At 42.6% G+C, this 19,580-nt stretch overlaps 1 protein-coding gene across 1 annotated transcript in view; it reads left to right on the forward strand.

The window, feature by feature from the left end:
- ABCC4 (ATP binding cassette subfamily C member 4 (PEL blood group)) overlaps positions 1-19,580 on the forward strand; it is a 203,069-nt gene that overhangs the window by 12,315 nt on the left and 171,174 nt on the right. The window contains exons 2-3 of the mRNA XM_075918815.1: positions 11,803-11,913; positions 18,503-18,623. Of these exons, the coding sequence (XP_075774930.1) occupies positions 11,803-11,913; positions 18,503-18,623 (232 nt within the window). The remainder of the gene's footprint in view (positions 1-11,802; positions 11,914-18,502; positions 18,624-19,580) is intronic.

Below are 19,580 nucleotides of genomic sequence, written 5' to 3' on the forward strand. Positions count from 1 at the left end.
TATGCACCTGGCTTTAAGGCCGCAAAGGATCGTATGACTGTGATGCTATGCGCCAATGCCAGCGGGGAGTGCAAGCTCAAACCAGTAGTAGTTTACTGTTCAGGCAACCCTAGAGCTTTAGCTGGGTATTCAAAGGATCATCTTCCTCTTGTTTGGATATTTAATCCAAAAGCATGGATAACTGCAAGCATCTTCACAGACTATTTCTGCAAATGCCTAACTGCTGAGTTGAAAGACTATTGTTTGCAAGAAAATCTTGCTTTCAAAATGTTACTTGTTCTAGATAATGCACCAGGTCATCATCCTTGCCTTATTGATCTGTCAGAAAACATTTGAGTGCTATTTTTACCCCCCAATACAATCTCGTTAATACAACCTCTTGATCAAGGAGTGATAGCTGCTTTCAAGGCGTATTACCTGCACTTTACGTTTGCTAGGCTTATAAGGGAGACAGATGGCAAGAATAAGCCTACAATCAAGGAATTTTGGAGAAAATTTAACATTAAAGATGCTATAGATATTCTAGCAGAGGCTTGGGCAGAAGTTTTGTGGAGTTGCTGTTACGCAGTTTGGTGTCATATATGGCCTGCAAGTGTTCACGAGTTCAGGGGATCAAATTAAGTGACACTGAAATATCTGAAGCTAAAAAGCAGATTGTAGCCCTATCCCGTGAAGCAGGATTAGAGGAGGTGGATGCTACTGAAGTGCAAGATTTGCCTGACTCTCATGGGGAGGACTTGTCTATCGACGAGTTGAAGCTTCTGAATGAGCAATGGCTGGAAAATGAACCTGAACATGCTTAGCCAGTTATTCGAACATTATCAACAAAAGTTATGGCTGAAGCATTTAACTTATAAGTGATGTAATAAACATTTTTTATGAGAATGATCCTGATCATGAACGGAGCTCAAAAGTTGGGAAAAGCTTAGAAAGTGCCATATCTTGCTACACGCAACTTTACAACAAAAAGCAGCAAAGCAGCTCTCTATCAAAAGTTGTTTTGGTGTCAGCCTAAACAAAATCAGCTGATGAACAAGATAGCCCTGTTTCATCTACATCATCTAATGCTGACGTTGACGACCCCGCACCAACAAAAAATTGACTTTGCCGCCACCACCTGAGATGCAACCCCCCACCTTTTCCATTATTTTTAATGGGAAAATTGACCATGCATAGCACTTTCTCGCTTAGCACCAATGTTTTCAGAAATGCATCTATAGTGTTAAATGAGGAATTACTGTATTACAATAATTAAGTCTAGTTCACTTACACTTCACCTGTATGCCACCTACAGTACCAGGCAGGAGGTCATAGTCCCTTTTACTCCCACTGTTCAGGATGCCATTCACTGCTGTAGCCAGCATAGAGTCTATTCTAGTTATAACGAGCAGGATCTGTGGGTCAATCCTGTTTACTTATCCTCATCGATTCTTCTTATTAAGTCTATTTTATAGCAAAGCGAGACTTGGTCATTCTAATAATATTCATCAATTGATTACATATTGTGTAAGATACCTAAAGTGCCCAATGCCCTTGTTTGGGGTACATCCTGCTACTCAGGATGTAGTAAAAACTATGTGTTTAATAATTTTCAAGCTGTATCTTGTATTTTTTGCTTATCAGAAGTAGAAGTACCGGTACAAGATTCCTCATGATGTCTTTACCTGGTCTCCCTGTACCATGCTATATCTGCAAGATTGTGCAGAAAACATTCCTGCCTCTCCAACCTTTCCTCACAAGCCTTGCCTGTGTGCTTACGTGCTCCAGACTTTAGACAGGCCTGGATTTGCTTTGTTAGAGATCCGCACTGTGGTCAAGGCAGACAGTATTATTATTGTCAAGGCAAGACCGTCCAGGCTCCCCTAGAGTATGCCTGACAGGAACTACGTTTTGCATAAAACAGTGTTGATTGGTGTTAATTATATTACTATCCTTTAATTGTTTATTAGTTAAATCCACTATTAGCTTTTCCATTACAGAAAAAGCTCTTTTATCTGGTACTCAATTAACCAAAAAGATCAATTAACCAGCATTTCTGATATCTCCCAATACTAATCTTTAGTCTAATAACGGATGTAATGAAATTGCATATTGTACACTCTACTTTTATGCAGAAGAGGCGGAAGATAAGTAAGTAAGCAAGCTGAAATCAGGGATTTATTCAAAAACGCAGCGTCCAGGATAGGACATTACGGATTCAGCCCAATTTCCTACACCTTCTCCAGCAGGGGTGGGAAACCTCCAGCCTACATGCAGTTCATCAGGGTTAGCTGTTGGAGGAACACCAGACAGTTTGCTTACCTGAGCATCCACATGTAGAGCTTCGAACCTCCTAGTGGCTGCGAGTCACCATTCCCAGCCAATGGGAACTATGGTAAGCAGTGCAGGGTAGGCCAACACTTGCCACAGCTGCAATTGGCTGGGAATGGTGAACTGTGGCCTCTGGGATCTGTGGGGCTCTGTGCCTGCAGACAGCCACTAATCCTGACAGACTGTGTTGCCGGCACACTGGAGGTACCCCATCCCTGTTCTGCAGATACAATGGTAATTGATACTGGTAATGATGATCCTGAGGTTCTGAAAGAGCCTGAAGCATCTTTCAAATCATCAAAGAAAGATTAAATTAAGTTTAATATACTTTTAGTTTTCAGTGTACTTTTAAGTGATCTGGGTGAACACCATACACAGCCTATAGTGATATGTAGTGTCATAAGATAACTAGGGATGTTAACAGCTGTACCCAGTTTACCAATAAGCAATTGCTTATTGGTTAACATTCCCAGTTAATTTCAACAACCCTCTTCTGTCCGCACACCCCGGTGTGCTCTGCATTTAAAACTAGGACAGGCAGACTGCCTCAGTTCCAGCCTGCTGGTCCAAGTTTTAAATAAAGAGCACCCAGGGGAGTGAAGAGCCAGCAGCATGGAGTGACAGGCAGGAGCTGGTTTGTGTGGGGAATCTTTAAAAACCAGCTCATTCCTGTAGCCCCATGCTGCTTCTCCAAACTGGGCCAGACCATTGATTCATTTAGTGAATAAGGGACTAGTCAGTAAGAAAAAGTGTGTAAGCACTTCAAAAAGGCAATAATAGAACCACACAAAGATCAAATAATGCCTGAAAAACATTATTGCTTTTTGTAATCAAATTGCTAAGCTGATGATTAACACACAAAGATCAAATAATGCCTGAAAAACATTATTGCTTTTTGTAATCAAATTACTAAGCTGATGATTAAGAGGCACACCACACTTATATATCTAGTTCAGTATTTGAGACATTGCTTACTGAAACCACTTGAAAAAAATCTAAGTTCAAGGGAAGAATTTGGATAAACAAATTTGTTCCTGCTCAACTTCTGAAAAACAGCTGGACTTTGAGTAAAAACAGATGATTCCTGTAAAATTTTTTTACAAATAGGCTTAAAGAGAATTGGAAAAATACAGTTTCCAAACCCATCTTCCTAAGGAATTAAAGTTTGTGGAAATGTCCAGGCTGTGGCTTTTGCTAGGTATTGTAGCCCTACGGGCAGTAACAGAAAGCTGCAGTGGCACAGGAGCCAGCAAACAGAGCTGTGAACAGGGGAGTTTGAGTGGGAGTTTGTAAGGGGAGTTTGGATTGTGGGACTCATTTGGGGTTTGTTTTGTTGTGTGTGTGTATGGGGGGGGGGTGTTTTGGGTTTTTTTTGTGTTCGCCGGATTAACAGGATTTAGGTGAGTAGGTTGATAAAACACAGAGGCAGTAGTGGCCATGACCCAAACAGTAGAGGACACAAGGAGGATGATTGGATGTGGTAGCTGCGGGATGTACATGATTCTGGAGGGGGTACCTGAAAGGAGTTTTGTTTGCATGAAGTGCCACCTGATAGAGCTGATGGAAGAAAAGATCCGAGGACTGGAGATGCAGGTGGAAACTCTGGTCGAGTTTAGAAGGGGGTTTGAGCAGATGATGGAGCAAAGGCATGAGGTGGCTGAAGGAGAAAGCTTAGATATGCAGATGGAAGCAGGATCAAGAGCCTTGGAGGAGGGACTGCTGGGCGAAGAAAATGGACAATGGAAGCATGTGACTAAGAGAACCAGGCAAAGGAAAATATGGGGCAGTGAAGGGGAATTAGAGCTCAAGAACAGGTATGTGGAGTTGGAGAGTGAAGAAGGGGTATAGCTGGTGGACAATGAAGGTGGAAGGGTAAGGAAGAAAAGAAGAGTGGTTAGTCCCATAGATAAAGGGGAAGAGTCGTTGGAGACAACACCTATAATGAGCACCAGGAGGATACAGGATGGGTTGAAGAGGATTACAAGGGAAAACAGGAATGGAAAGGACTTGCAGCCAGAAGAAGCAAGAGATAGACCAGAGAATCGCACTGTCACCAGGAAAAGGCAGGTCTACGTGATTGGGGACTCCTTATTGAGAAGAATAGACAGGCCTGTAACCAGAGCTGACCCAGAGAACAGAAGGGTGTGCTGTCTGCCATGTGCTAAGATACGGAATGTGGAACTGAGGTTGAAGAGGATCCTAAAGGGAGCAGGAAAGAATCCATTGATCATCCTTCCTGTAGGTACAAATGATACGGCTAGATTCTCGCTGGAATGAATCAAGGGAGACTATGCCAGGCTGGGAAAGACGCTTAAGGAAATTGAGGCTCGGGTGATCTCTAGTGGGATTCTGCCTGTTCCTAGAGAAGGGCAACTAAGGTGTGACAGGATTATGATGCTCAATAGATGGCTCAGGAGGTCTTTGGGATGTATGGTCACTGGGAGGCATTCATGGACAGAGGACTGTTCTCTCCCTAAGTAGGGAGGGAAATAGACTTTTAGGATAGAGGCTGGCACAACTGCTTAAGAGAGCTTTAAACTAGGAATTTGGGGGAGATGGTTGGGAGATGTCCAGGTAATCTCTACACAGGATTTTAGCATTGAGAGGGAGGAAAACGAAGTAAGAAAGAATATAGTTGGGGATAGGAGAATGGACATAAAGAGGAAGGGTAGAGTGGATACTAGTCTAATAGGTCATATTGGAGGTACAATGTCCGTACCAAATTGGGTAAAGAATATGAGTGAGACCAAACAGCAAACATTAAGATGTTTGTACACCAATGCAAGGAGCCTAGGTAACAAAATGGAGGAACTAGAGCTATTGGTCCAGGAAGTGAAACCAGATATTATAGGAATAACAGAAACATGGTGGAATACTAGGCATGACTGGAGTACAGGTATTGAAGGGTATGTGCTGTTTAGGAAAGACAGAAATAAAGGTAAAGGTGGTGGAGTAGCATTGTATATCAATGATGAGGTAGATTGTAAAGAAATAAGAAGTGATGAAATGAAGAAGACAGAGTCTGTCTGGCCAAAAATCACATCAAGGAAGAAAACTATCAGATCCTCCCCTGGGATAGTGCTTGGGGTGTGCTATAGACCACCGGGATCTAATTTGGATATAGATAGAGACCTCTTTAATGTTTTTAATGAAGTAAATACTAATGGAAACTGCATAATCATGGGAGACTTCAACTTTCCAGATATAGACTGGAGAACAAGTGCTAGTAATAATAATAGGGCTCAGATTTTCTTAGATGTGATAAGTGATGAATTCCTTCATTAAATAGTTGCTGAACCAACAAGGGGGGATGCCATGTTAGATTTGGTTTTGGTGAGTAGTGAGGACCTCATAGATGAAATGGTTGTAGGGGATAACCTTGGCTCAAGCGATCATGAGCTAATTCAGTTCAAACTAAATGGAAGGATAAACAAAAATAAATCTGAGACTAGGGTTTTTGATTTAAAAAAGGCTCACTTTAATAAATTAAGGAAATTAGTTAGGGAAGTGGATTGGACTAAAGAATTTATGGATCTAAGGGCGGAGGAGGCCTGGGATTATTTCAAGTTAAATTGCAGAAGCTATCAGAAGCTTGTATCCCAAGAAAGAGGAAAAAATTTATAGGCAAGTGTTTTAGACCAAGCTGGATGAGCAAGCATCTCAGAGAGGTGATTAAGAAAAAGCAGAAAGCATATAAGGAGTGGAAGATTGGAGGGACCAGCAAAGAAAGCTACCTTATTGAAGGTAGAGCGTGTAGGGACAAAGGTTTAGCGTGTAGGCTAAAAGTCATGTAGAGTTGGACCTTGCAAAGGGAATTAAATCCAATAGTAAAAGGTTTTATAGCCATACAAATAGGAAAAAAAAAAAGAAAAAGAAGTGAGACCACTAATCACTGAGGATGGAGTGGAGGTTAAGGATAATCTAGGCATGGCCCAATATCTAAACAAATACTTTGCTTCAGGCTTTAATGATGCTAATGAAGAGTTTAGGGATAATGGCAACATAACAAATGGGACTAAGGATATGGAGGTAGATATTACCATATCTGAGGTAAAAGCCAAAATCGAACAACTTAATGGTAGTAAATTGCGGGGGTGGGCCCAGATAATCTTCATCCTAGAATATTAAAGGAACTGGCACATGAAATTGCAAGTCCATTAGCAAAAATTTTTAATAAATCTTTAAACTCAGGGGTTGTACCATTTGACTGGAGAATTGCTAATATAATTCCTATTTTAAGAAAGGGAAAAAAGTGACCCGGGTAACTATAGGCCTGTTAGTTTGACATCTGTAGTATGCAAGGTCTTGGAAAAAATTTTGAAGGAGAAAGTAGTTAGGGACATTGAGGTTAATGGCAATTGGGACAAATTACAACATGGGTTTACAAAAGGTAGATTGTGCCAAACCAACCGGATCTCCTTTTTTGAGAAAGTAACAGATTTTTTAGATAAAGGAAATGCAGTGGATCCAATCTACCTCGATTTTAGTAAGGCATTAGATACAGTACCACATGGTTAAATTGAAAAAGATGGGGATCAATATGAAAATTGAGAGGTGGATAAGCAATGGGTTATAGGGGAGACTACAGCGGGTCATACTGAAAGGTGAACTGTCAGGTTGGAGGGAGGTTACTAGTGGAGTTCCTCAAGGATCAGTTTTGGGACCAATCTTTTTAATCTTTTTATTGACTTCGGCACCAAAAGTGGGAGTGTCCTAATAAAGTTTGCAGATGACACAAAGTTGGGAGGTATTGCCAATTCAGAAAAGGATTGGTATATCATACAGGAAGATCTGGATGATCTTGTAAATTGGAGTGATAGCAATAGGATGAAATTTAATAATGAGAAGTGTAAGGTTATGCATTTAGGGATTAATAACAGGAATTTTAGTTATAAGCTGGGGACATATCAGTTGGAAGAAACAGAAGAAGAGAAGGACCTCGGAGTCCTGGTTGATCACAGGATGACTATGAGTTGCCATTTTGACATGGCCGTGAAAAAGGCTAATACGGTCTTGGGATGTATTAGGCGAGGTATTTCCAGTAGGGATAAGGAGATGTTAGTGCCGTATATAAGGCATTGGTGAGACCCCATTTGGAATACTGTGTGCAGTTCTAGTCTCCCATGTTTAAGAAGGATGAATTCAAACTGGAACAGGTACAAAGAAGGGCCACTAGGATGATCCGAGGAATGGAAAACCTGTCTTATGAAAGGAGACTCAGGGAGCTTGGCTTGTTTACCTTAACCAAAAGAAGGCTGAGGGGAGATATGATTGCTCTCTTTAAATATATTAGAGGGATAAATGCCAGGGAGGGAGAGGAATTATTTAAGCTCAATACCAATGTGGACACAAGAACAAATGGATATAAGATGGCTATTAGGAAGTTTAGACTTGAAATTAGATGAAGGTTTCTAACTATTAGAGGAGTGAAGTTCTGGAATGGCCTTCCAAGGGAAGTAGTGGGGGCAAAAGACCTATCTGGCTTCATTAAGCTAGATGGGTTTATGAAGGGGATGGTTTGATGAGATAACATGATCTTGGTAACTAATTGACCTTTCACTATCAGTGGTAAATAGGCCAATGGAGGGATGATAGGAGTTACTATAGAGAACTTTCTGGGTGTCTGGCTGATGAGTCTTGCCCACATGCTCAGGGTTTAGCTGATCGCCATATTTGGGGTCGGGAAGGAATTTTCCTCCAGGGTAGATTGGCAGAGGCCCTGGAGGTTTTTCGCCTTCCTCTGTAGCATGGGGCATGGATCACTGCTGGAGGATTCTCTGCATCTTGGGGTCTTTAAACCAGTTGAGGACTTCAATATCTGAGATACAGGTGAGAGGATTATTCCAGGAGTGGGTGGGTGAGATTCTGTGGCCTGCATTGTGCAGGGGTTGGTCTAGATGATCATAATGGTCCCTTCTGACCTTAAAGTCTATGAGTCTATGAGAATCTCTATGTAATTAGAAAATAAAGAACATTGAAGCAGAAAAATTGTCATCTTGGATCAGAGCAGTTGTCAATTTAGTCTAGAATTAGGGATTGCTCTAGTTATAGGCAAACCGAGCAGTTGCTTAGGCTGGCAGATTTGGCCTGTCCACCACTTTGACTTGATTGAGCAGTATCCAGGGCAGCTCTGTCACCTTAGCACTATGTGGAGGGGTGCAGCATACTGAAGTTTTGCTTATGTCTTGAGCATCCTAGTGACAAGAATGACGGGTGAAATCCTGGTCCCACTGAAATCAGAAGAACCCCATGTTTCAGAAGAACCTGCAAGAATCTTTGTAATGGACATATATGCAGTAATCTGCTGACAGGGGAGATTTCTTCTTAAACCAGCTGCTAAACACCCATGCTTAAGTTCCTCATTTTTTACACTACGTGATGTAACTATGGACGTCCTTATTGGCTATATAAATATCTAATATTCTTTTGCAATCCCACTAAGTGCCTGGACTTAGTGATATTTCGTGGCAGTGAATTCCACATGCTAATTATGCATGAAATAACATAAATCTTTTGTGCTATTTCTGGAAAACTTTGCAGACGTCCACAAAGTAAAAATCTTTTAAAAATACTAGCTGTTGTTGAGCATAATTAACATATACTAACTGTCTGACTGGTATATCGATCCATAGAGCCCTGCATGGATACAAAATTTGTATCTACATCCATATCTGTATCTGCAAAATATGAGCTATGGATATTAGGTTGTGGATGTTTACAGTTGCATGCAGCTCCCACACCCCCTTCCACTCCCCCCGTGCTGATGCCTCTGGTACAGAAGTAGCCATGGGGGGCGGGGAGGCAGGTGCGAGCTGCCTCCTCCCACATACAAATGTGTAACTGCTGAAATTTTCAGTGGTTACACATTTACATAAATAAACACATTTTAACTTACCTAGCAAATAGCTGCATCCACAGCCATGGATATAAAACAGATGTCTGTGAATTTGAAGGGTTATATTGATCAATCATCCCGAGACAGAAGGTATGTCTACACTACAGAGGTTTTTTTGGAAAAACAGCTGTTTTTCCAACAAAACCTTACTTACATCCTCACTGCAATCATTTTCTTCCAAAAGTAAATCGAAAGAACAGATGGTTCCAGCTCTGGTAATCCTCTTTCTACGAGGAAGAAGGCTTTTTTCCAAAGATATGTGACTTTGTGGTGGTGAGGAAGTTTCAGTTAAATTGACACAAAACTTGAAGACAACTCCCAAACGCAAGATTGGTTCTCATTTATCTCATGTGGAATACTGCCTCTCTCTGAGATCTAAAACTGCTTATTTGCGGTTAAGTGTTGGCAAAATGTTCACTAGTGTTCAAAACATAAAATACTTGCAGTTCCTCTGTATTGTATGTATTTTGAGTATGTGCTGATAGATTCAGCCAGAACGATAGCATTTTACTAACAGTAGTTGTTGGAACTAGGAATGTAAAATCCTGTTTAATTAGGTGATGAGTTAAACATTATATTTAAATGGTTAACTGATTAAACCAGGGGTAGGGAACCTTTTTTGGGTCAGGGGCCACTGTCCCACAGAAAAATCAGTCGGACTCAGGCTAGTAGATTTTGTGTGCTCCAGCCCCATGGGGGGAACAGAAAGGAGGAGAGCTGGAGTGCCAGCACGGGCTCCCCAATGCTGTGGGGGAGTTCTGAGCCTCAGGGGCTGGTTCCAGGCAAGCCTTAGGTTACCCCACTGCTAGATTAAATGGTGGCAGATGAGGAGGCAAGTGCCCCCCCTTTCCCTACTGTGGACAGGGACTGCTCTGGCTAGGTTGGAGCACCCCCTGCACACAGTGTGCCAGGCTGGTCCTGCTGCAAATGGGGCTGCTCTGGCAGGGCCCCGCCAGTTAACCATGACTGGTAAGTATCACCCGGTTAGGGTGATGCTTAGTGGTTAACCATTCACATCCCTAGTTCACGTGAGGCCTGTTACTACAGCCAGTCAGGCTCACTACTTCTCTGAGAGACAACAAAGCAGAGAAAAGGATCGGGAGCTCTCCTGCTGTCTCTTCTGCTGACCCCTTTGGAACCTCCGGAGAAGAAATTCTCTCTGCTCTGTTTTACAAGGAGGTTGTTGGCTCTGGTCTCATCTCAGCCACAAATAGATTGGGGCCAGTAGAGAGATGCCGATTGCAGATCAGAACTGCCCTCTGGTTCCATGGGTAAAGAGATCTTTCCAGCCAGGTCCATCTATTGGGTTTTGGCCTGAGCGGCATGTATCTCCTTGGGTAAAGTGGCCTCACTGGCACCTTATCAGGAAAGACAGATGTATGCAGACAGACTCTCGGCAAGAGAGTATCAGGAAAACATTCAGTTGTCAGATCCCACAGATAGAGACCAGACAGTGCAGCTTACTCAGAACCAGCCACCTATAGGTACAGGTGAAATAGTATCCAAATGGGAATTGTCAGTCTGACTCAGAAGTAAAGACTGAAAATGTGGGGGACATATAAGTATCATCACCACTGACAGATGTGATAGCCTTCTATGAGTTTAGATATTCCTTATTTTTGTGGAGAAATCATCATATCTGATCTCCAATATTTGGGGAGAAGTGTATAGTCACCGAGCCTCACATCCTTTGATAGAGGGATTGCTTCTGTCAGCACATACTGTCCTTAAAATTCTCTCACCCGTTCGGCCTCTATGGCAAGCCAGAGGTGTCTTATTTCAATGTAGATGTACCCTGAGTCTCTCTGTCTCTCAGTTCCCTATCTTGAAATCACTCAGGGGTTGTGACGATAAATATGGTAAAAACTGTGAACTGCTGAGTTACCACAGTAATAAATTGGGGGAGGCTTCTAAGTACAAGTTGGACCTTCCTGGTCTGGTACCCTTGGGATCTGAGTGGTCCTGAGCAAAGGAATTTGCTGGATCAGAGGAGGTCAAGTCTCCCAACTCTCCTGGGGCTCCCCTCCTGGATGCTGCCCCCAGAAAACCTGATGGCCTGACGTCCTCTGGCCCACCTCGTTCTGCTTCCTTCAGCCTGCTCATGGGGCTCTGCTCCCTGTCCCTGTCCCTGTCCCTGTGCCCGTGCAAAGCGGCAGCTGCTTCTGGGGCTCCCTGCTCTACCAGGTTCCACGCAAAGCAACAGCTGGTCCTGATGGGGGCACCTGATTCCGCACAAGGCGGCAATCACTCCTGGGGCTCCCTGCCCCCACTGCCCAGTCCCATGCTGGGTGGTAGCCACTCCTGCCCCTGTCCACTGCGGGGTGGCAACCCGTTCTGGGTCTCTCTGTCCCCAGGTCATTGGCCCTGTAGGCTGCCACCCTCCAGACTGGCTCTGCTCCCAGCTGTTCTCAACTCTGTGGTTGGGGTCTCTGGTCTAGCAACATCTGTGGTCCTGCCAAACCATGGATGTTGCAGGATCAGAGAGTCCTGGACGAGAGAGGTTCAACGTGTACTGAGAAATCCATTTAATACATAAGTCAATTACACTTTTTGCTCCATTGTCTAAATATAACAGTTTTTGTCTTATATTTAAATAGGTGGCTGAACCCCTTACTTGTTACTGGTCATAAACGAAAGCTTGAAGAAGATGATATGTATAAAGTGCTGGCTGAAGATTCATCAGAGAGGCTTGGAGAAGAGTTGCAATGGTAAGTAAAAAATCAGCACTTCATACAGCTATGTTTTCTGTGTGAAGGTGAGTGCTGTGGGATGAAGAGAGGCCATGCAGCGTCACTGAGTCTCCTTAGCTATTTTGTTACTGAGTGTTTTATTTTATTTCACACTGGAAGTCCTTGTTTTCCATGCAAGCGTAGTCATTTTTAATGAAAACATATAAAAAGATTTGCATTATTAGCTTTTCTTTGAAGACACTTCATTTGAATGGCACTACAAAATGCATGGGACTGAAGATAATGCACTCTGACATTCTAACAATTATTTCTTAATAAAGCAATAGGATTTTCTATGCTGTGCTAAAGATATATTGTGCCACATACTCTCCTTATAGAGACAGGGAAAAATGGTTGTGTTTTCTACTTTTTTTTTCTTGACATACAGAGCAAAAAACCCACTGAGTTTAGTGTAGGTAGAATATGCTGCTGATTGGTTGAGAGGGTTAGCTGCCCTATACAGCTAAGGGCGTATGTACACTAGGATTTTTTGCATTGATGTAGGCCCAGTGATATAAATAGAGTTGTCTGAACCTGATTTTTATATAACTTAAGTTATGTTAATGTTTGTTTTTAAACACTTTTTATTTTATCAATTTAAATTTTCAGTCATGCAAAATAATGGGTTTTAAGCTTTTTGTATTTTGTATTGATTTTAAATTTTCACAAGTGTGGGAAGTCATGGGAGAATCAGACAATAGGAGGACTCAGACACTAGTTATTTAGTGACAGACTCTGAAATTCAAAATGTTAAAGATTTATAATTTTTAAAACACAAATGATCAGTCACATATGTAAGTATAGAAAGTAAACATACCTAAATCAAACAGCATTTTTCTTACTCTACCTATCTGTAAATTTCTGTTACTGTCAATGGAAATGTCTTTTGCTGAATTGTGTGTGTAGGATGAAATCGATTGTTTACTGACATTTACTAATGTAATCCTTCCAAGCGTAGATATAAATATCCTTTTTCAAGGCAGGCTTAAAGGTCAAGAGAGTCTGTTCCAGAAATATACTGGGATCGTGTATCAAGAATGTGTCATTATTGTAACATGTTTTAATTGGGACAGGGAACTTTTTTTGGGTTGGGGACCATTGACCCACAGAAAAAATCGATCAGGGGCAATACACAAGTGAGAAGCAAAAAACCAACCAAACAAAAACTCCTCAATAATTGAGAAATACCTTACTCCCCTCAAGCTCCAGCCCTAACTGAGGTTAGGGGGAGCAAGTTGCTGAGTCTCAGGGCTTACCTCTCAGGGCAGATTAACTCTTTTTGGGGCCTGGAGCTAGCAGATTTTGTGGGGGACCCTAGGCTCTGGGTCGGGGTCAGTAATGAGGGTTTCAGTGTGCACAAGGGTACGGCCAGGGAGTGGGCTGGGGGTAGGGGTGCAGGATCTGGGCAAAAGGCAGGGTGCGGGGGTGGGCTGGGGGTGGAGGTTTTGGGCAGAAGGTAGAGTGCAGGAATGGGCAAGAGGGGAGGGAATGTTTTGAAGGGAGGGAGGATGCTGGAGCACACTGGGGGTAGGAGTGCAGCGTCTGGAAGGGAGGAAGGGTGCATGAGTACGATGGGGATGCTGGGACCAGGCAGAAGGTAGGGTGCAGGATGGATCTGGGGGTCCAGGTAAGAGGTAGGGTATAGAAACTGAGTCCGGGGCCTTGAAGGGAGGGAAGGTGTAGGAGCAGGATGGGGGTGGAGCTGCAGGGTCTGGGCTGTAGGGGCATATGGGAAGGGGTATGGATGGGAGGGGGATGTGGGAGGAGATAGGGCATTGGGGTGCCTACATGGTGCAGCTCCCTGGGGGAAGCAGGTGTCTTCCTGCAGGCACTGCTCCCTTCCCTCCCCACCCCTCCCACAGCAGGAGTGATAGTGGGCTGTGCTTGTAGGGAGGTCTACCCTTCAGCGTGCAGAGCCACTTCCTTCCCCCTTCCAGGGAGAGCCCATGGTTCTCAGCTGGCCCACAATGTGTATTGGTCAGGCCTGTGATGTTCAGGGCTCCCCCTGCTGTTCCTTACCCCTGTTTTAAGAGAATGGCAGTTCATCAAGTAATTTTCTTTCTCAAGGCTCCTACAGGTGCCTCATCAATACCTCTGTACGTATAAGAGAGAAGTTTTTATTGCACAATGAGTTGAAACAACCAGTGTTCCAATAAATAAGAACACAAGAACGGCCATACTGGGTCAGACCAAAGGTCCATCTAGCCCAGTAACTTGTCTGCTGACAGTGGCCAATGCCAGGTGTCCCAGAGAGAGTGAACTGAACTGGTAATGATCAAGCGATCTCACTACTGCCATCCATCTCCACCCTCTGACAAACAGAAGCTAGGGACACCATTCCTTACCCTTAGTGGCTAACAGCCATTAATGGAGTCAGCCTCCATGAATGTATCTACTTCTCTTTTAAACCCTGTTATAGTCCTAGCCTTCACAACCTCCTCAGGAAAGGAATTCCACAGATTGACTGTACTGTGTGAAGAAGAACTTCCTTTTATTTGTTCTAAACCTGCTGCCCATTAGTTTCATTTGGTGGCCTTTTGTTCTTATATTATGGAAACAAGTAAATAACTTTTCCTTATTCACTTTCTCCACACCACTCATGATTTTATATACCTCTATCATACCTCCCCTCAGTCTCCTCTTTTCCAAGCTGAAAAATCCTAGTCTCTTTAATTTTTCCTCATATGGGACCCATTCCAAACCCCTACTCATTTAATTTACATTCTCTGAACCTTTTCTAATGTCAGTATATCTTTTTTGAGATGAGGAGACCACATCTGTACGCAGTATTCCAGATGTGGGTATACCATGGATTTATATAAAAGCAATAAAAGATTCTCCATCTTATTCTCTGTGGGTATGTCTACACTACCCCCCTAGTTCGAACTAGGGGGGGTAATGTAGTCATACGGAGTTGCAAATGAAGCCCGGGATTTGAATTTCCCGGGCTTCATTTGCATAAAGGCAGCCGGCGCCATTTTTAAATGCCAGCTAGTTCGGACCCCATGCCGCGCGGCTTTGGTGAGGGACCTTGTCAAAGGCTTTCTGGAAATCTAAGTACACTGGAGAGTGTTCCAATAAATCCTCTCCTCTCTACCAGAAGAATGACTCTTTCCAGTTACTTACAATAATTGCGCATTCTTCCTCAAGGAAATCAAGAAAAATGCTTTCATAGATATAGTGGGAAATGTAGCAGAATCCACGGATCAATGTGTTCATTTTCACTTTCCATTCTACTTAGCAACATGCATGAAGAGTCACTTGAGAATCATAGAATCGTAGGACTAGAAGGGACCTTGAGAAATCATCTAGTCTAGTCCCTGGCAATCATGGCATGATCAAGCACCATCTAAACCATCCCTGACAAGTGTCTGTCTAACCTGCTCATAGACATCTCTAATGATGGAGATTACACAGCTTCCCTAGGCAATTTGTTCCAGTGCTTAACTACTCTGATTGAAGTTTTTCCTAATGTCCAACCTAAACCTCCCTTGCTGCAATTTAATCCCACTGTTCCTTGTTCTATCCTCAGAAGAGAAACAATTTTTCTCCCTCTTTCTTGTAGCAGACTTTTATGTACTAGAAAGCAATTATAAAGTCCCCTCTCAGTCTTCTCTTCTCCAGACTACACAAATGCGATTTTTCAGTCTTCCCTCATCGGCCGTGCTTTCTAAATCTTTAATCATTTTGGCTATGTCTATACTGCATGCTTATTTTGAAATGCACTCTGTTATGTGCAACATCAAGCCTGTTATTTCAAAATAATTTCAAAATCATGGTCTTCTTACTCCGACTCCTGTAATCCTCATTTCACGAGAAGTAAGGGAAGTTGAAGGAAGAGTGTTCTTCCTTTGACTTCATGCTGTGTAGACAGCACCAAAAGTTGAGTGAAGGTACTTTGACTTCAGCTACGCAATTAATGTAGCTGAAGTTGTGTATCTTAACTCGACTTTAGTCCGCAGTGTAGACATACCCTTTGGTTGCTCTTCCCTGAGACTCTGACTGGCAGGGCTGATTAATCACCTATGAAGCTGTGCTGCTGTGCAGCTTAAAGAGAACACTGCTTGCAGTCCCTCCCAACTTGGTATCGTTAACAAACTTTATAAGCGGGGGTCGCCAAGCGGCGGCAAGCCCCGCTCGCCAGCTGCGTGGTTTCACGCCATTCTGCATTCTGCGCATGCTCAGATCGTTCTGCGCATGCACAGATCACTCTGCGCTGGCTCTTCCGGGTTCATGGCGAGTAGATTACATTATTTGTCGAGCCCTGTTTATAAGTGTACTCTCTTTGCCATTATCAAAATTATTGATGAAGATATTGAACAGAACTGGACCCAGAAGTGATTCTTTCAGGATACCAGTTGATATGTTTTTTCAGCTTGACTGTGAAAAAAACAATAAATACTCTCTGGGAGTGGTTTTCCGAGCAGCTTTGCGCCCATCTTATAGTAGCTCTATCTAGATTGTATTTCCTTAGTTTGTTTATGAGAAAGTCATGCAAGACAGTAGCAAAAGCCTTACTAGAATTCTACCACTTCTTCCTGATCCACAAGGCTTGTTACCTTGTCAAATAGTTACTAGGTTGTTTTGACATAATTTGTTCTTGACACATCCATGCTGACTGTTACTTATCTTATTATCTTTTAGGTTTTTGCAAATTGATTACTTAATTATTGGATCCATTATATTTCTAGGTCCTGAAGTTAAACTCACTAGTCTGTAATTCCATGGGTTATCCTTATTTCCCTTTTAAGAGATGGGCACTATGTTTGCCCCCTTTCAGTCTCTGGAATCTTTCCTATCTTCCATGGCTTCTCAGAGATAATTGCTAATGGCCTCAGTCAGCTGTTTAAGTATTTTAGGATGCATTTCATCAGACATGGCGACTTGAAGACATCACACTTATTTAAGTAATTTTTAACTTTCTCTTTCCCTTTTTTAAACCTCTGATACTACTTTAATTAAGTAAGCAGTTTTCACCACTGTGGGACTAGGCATATGGAAACTTGACAAAATCCAACAACGTGCACTGTGGCATCTGCTGTTTTAGCTGACAGGGCTCTGGATTCAATCATCATTCTGTTCCCCCCGTTCTCTCCTGAGGATTAGAGAAAATGTCTGAGTAATCAATGTAATATCTTTCTGGCAGCTATTCTGCACGCTCAATGTTAATGTGCCATCTTGTAACAGATTTGGCACCTTGGTGTATTCTTAGTTCTCAGACCAGCAGGGCACAGCAGGACGTACTCAGCCTCCAGAAATGCATGAGGCACCTTATATAAAAATCCTGCTTCAAGAATTGAACAGTGGCCCTAGTGTATTCTTGGTAGTATTTTATTAACTGAATGTTCACTTGAGTTCTTACTGTCTTTTGATTTGGATTTGAACAGATAATGCCTTGCTTGTGTTCAGGTGCCCATCCCTGACACAATGCAAAGGTCTATCACAGTCCCAATCCCTGCTTTAGGAAGGAGTACTTCTTGATAAAGCACAGGTAACACAGGTGGTGCAATGTGTGCCACCATCACATTGTTTTCCCTGCTCGTGCGTTATTCTCCTTCCTCCACTCTGCAGCTGTATTGTCTACTTAGATTGTCATCCCTGCACTAAGATGTCTTTTGTGCTGTGTTTGTGCACTACCTGGTACAATGGCATCCTGCTTCATGACTTGGGCTCCTAGGCAGTTTGAGGATGGAAATACTAATAAAAATTCTACTGCCCCAAAGTACATGGCCAGGTGAAGATGAGAGAGCGTGCTTCAACAAGCTAACAAACTGTGGGAGACACATTCCTCTGTTCTTGTTGGAGTTCTAAGAGGGATTATTCTGAGGTGGAACATCTCCACACTGCATTATTGCAGGTCAGTGCATTACATTAGCTGGCTCAGTTTGATCCAAGGTAAGAACAAACCAAAGACCATGACTTGCTAGCTCTGACTTTGTTGTACATTTCTGTAAATCAGCAGCTAGGCAAGGTTTGTTATTATCAGTGTGCTTTGGAGCAAAGAGGAACAAAATGAGCTCATAATTCCAAACATAGGCTTTCATGAGACAGCAAAATAATACATAAATGAATAATCAATTTTTTAGTGTTAGGTTCTTACGCTAGGTCTAGTCTAAACTCTTTTATTGGAAAAAGCTACACAAATTGCGCTCTGCAATTTCTGTAACTATTTCCAGTTGCTTTTCCAGAAGAGGTCCCGTCTAGATGGGGCCAAATGGTGGAAAAGCCCCCTCTTTTGGTGGAGCCCTTATTCCTCATAGAATGAGGTATTCAGGGTTCCCCGAAAGAGCGTGTTTGCTCTTCCTCAAAAAAAGAAGAGCCAATGCGTTCCCTAGACGTGGCAGAGTTTTTCTGGGGTATCTCTGGAATCCCGGAAAAAAAGCCATTCTAGACGTACCCTTAGAGAGAAATGCGATTGTGCAGGATGTAGAGTAACTGACCAAATAATTTGGCAATCCTACTTAGATCTAACTCTCTGTTCTACTTCTTTGGCAAATTATGTCTGTTTCTGTTGATTGGTAAGTTAGACATTTTTTGTCCTCCAGTCTCATTTTACTTTATTTTGTAGGTACTGGGATAAAGAGGTGCAAAAAGCTAAAAAAGAAGCAAGAACACCACATTTAACAAAAGCAATCGTACTTTGTTATTGGAAATCCTATTTAGCTTTGGGATTGTTCACATTGATTGAGGTAAGAGATGGAAAATATAATATAATGTGTCTGTGGATATCATTTTACATAATAGCAATGTAATTCTTGTCCCAGTAGGCATTTGTGATGAATACTAGTGATTTCATTCTGTGGCCCAACTTTCTTGCCATTTATATTTTCTATCTGCCATATAGTAACAGCTACAAACTCTGTACTTTTGTTTTTCAGAGGTGAGAATGTTGCCCCTTAAATCTCTTTCTCTCTCTGTCTCTCTGTCTCTGTCTCTCTCGCTCTTGGAGAAATATAATTGGACCACACTCTAGCTACTAGATATTGAACACACTGAGGGCTGGTCTACATTACTGGGGGGATCAAACTGAGTTATACAATTTCAGTTGCATGAGTAACCCAGCTGAAGTTAAGTATCAGAGGGGTAGCCGTGTTAGTCTGAATCTGCAAAAGTGGCGAGGAGTCCATAGGGCCAGCTGAAGTTGACGCATTTAGATCCACTTACCATGGTATCTTCACTGCGGTGTGTAGATGGGAGATGCTCTCCTATTGACTCCCCTCTTGGTTCTCATTTTGGTGGAATACCAACATCAACACAAGAATGATCAATGGTGGATTTATCGAGCCCACTGCTGGATCGATCACTGTGCATTGATCCAGCCGGTAGTGTAGACATGTCATAGATTAGATTCTCCTTTCAGTCACAACAGCATAGTAGTGGTATTACACTGTTATAACTAGGGATTTCAGCAGAGCTGGGAGGGAGGTGGGCGGCAGTCCCTGCAGCCCCACTGCTGCATAGGGCCAGGTGCTGGCAGAGCTGTGGACTGGAGTGATCCCCAGCCTGGGATCCCATTTAATTGGTAAACTGGTTTAACTTAACATTTAGTCAGTTGACTGATTAAATGGCATTTTACATCCCTAGTTATAACTGAAAACATGTTATTTCTGTGGCATTGCCAGCCCCATCTGTCAAGAAGTTGTTTC

Source organism: Pelodiscus sinensis, chromosome 1, assembly GCF_049634645.1.
Source record: "Pelodiscus sinensis isolate JC-2024 chromosome 1, ASM4963464v1, whole genome shotgun sequence".
Lineage (NCBI taxonomy): Eukaryota > Metazoa > Chordata > Testudines > Trionychidae > Pelodiscus > Pelodiscus sinensis.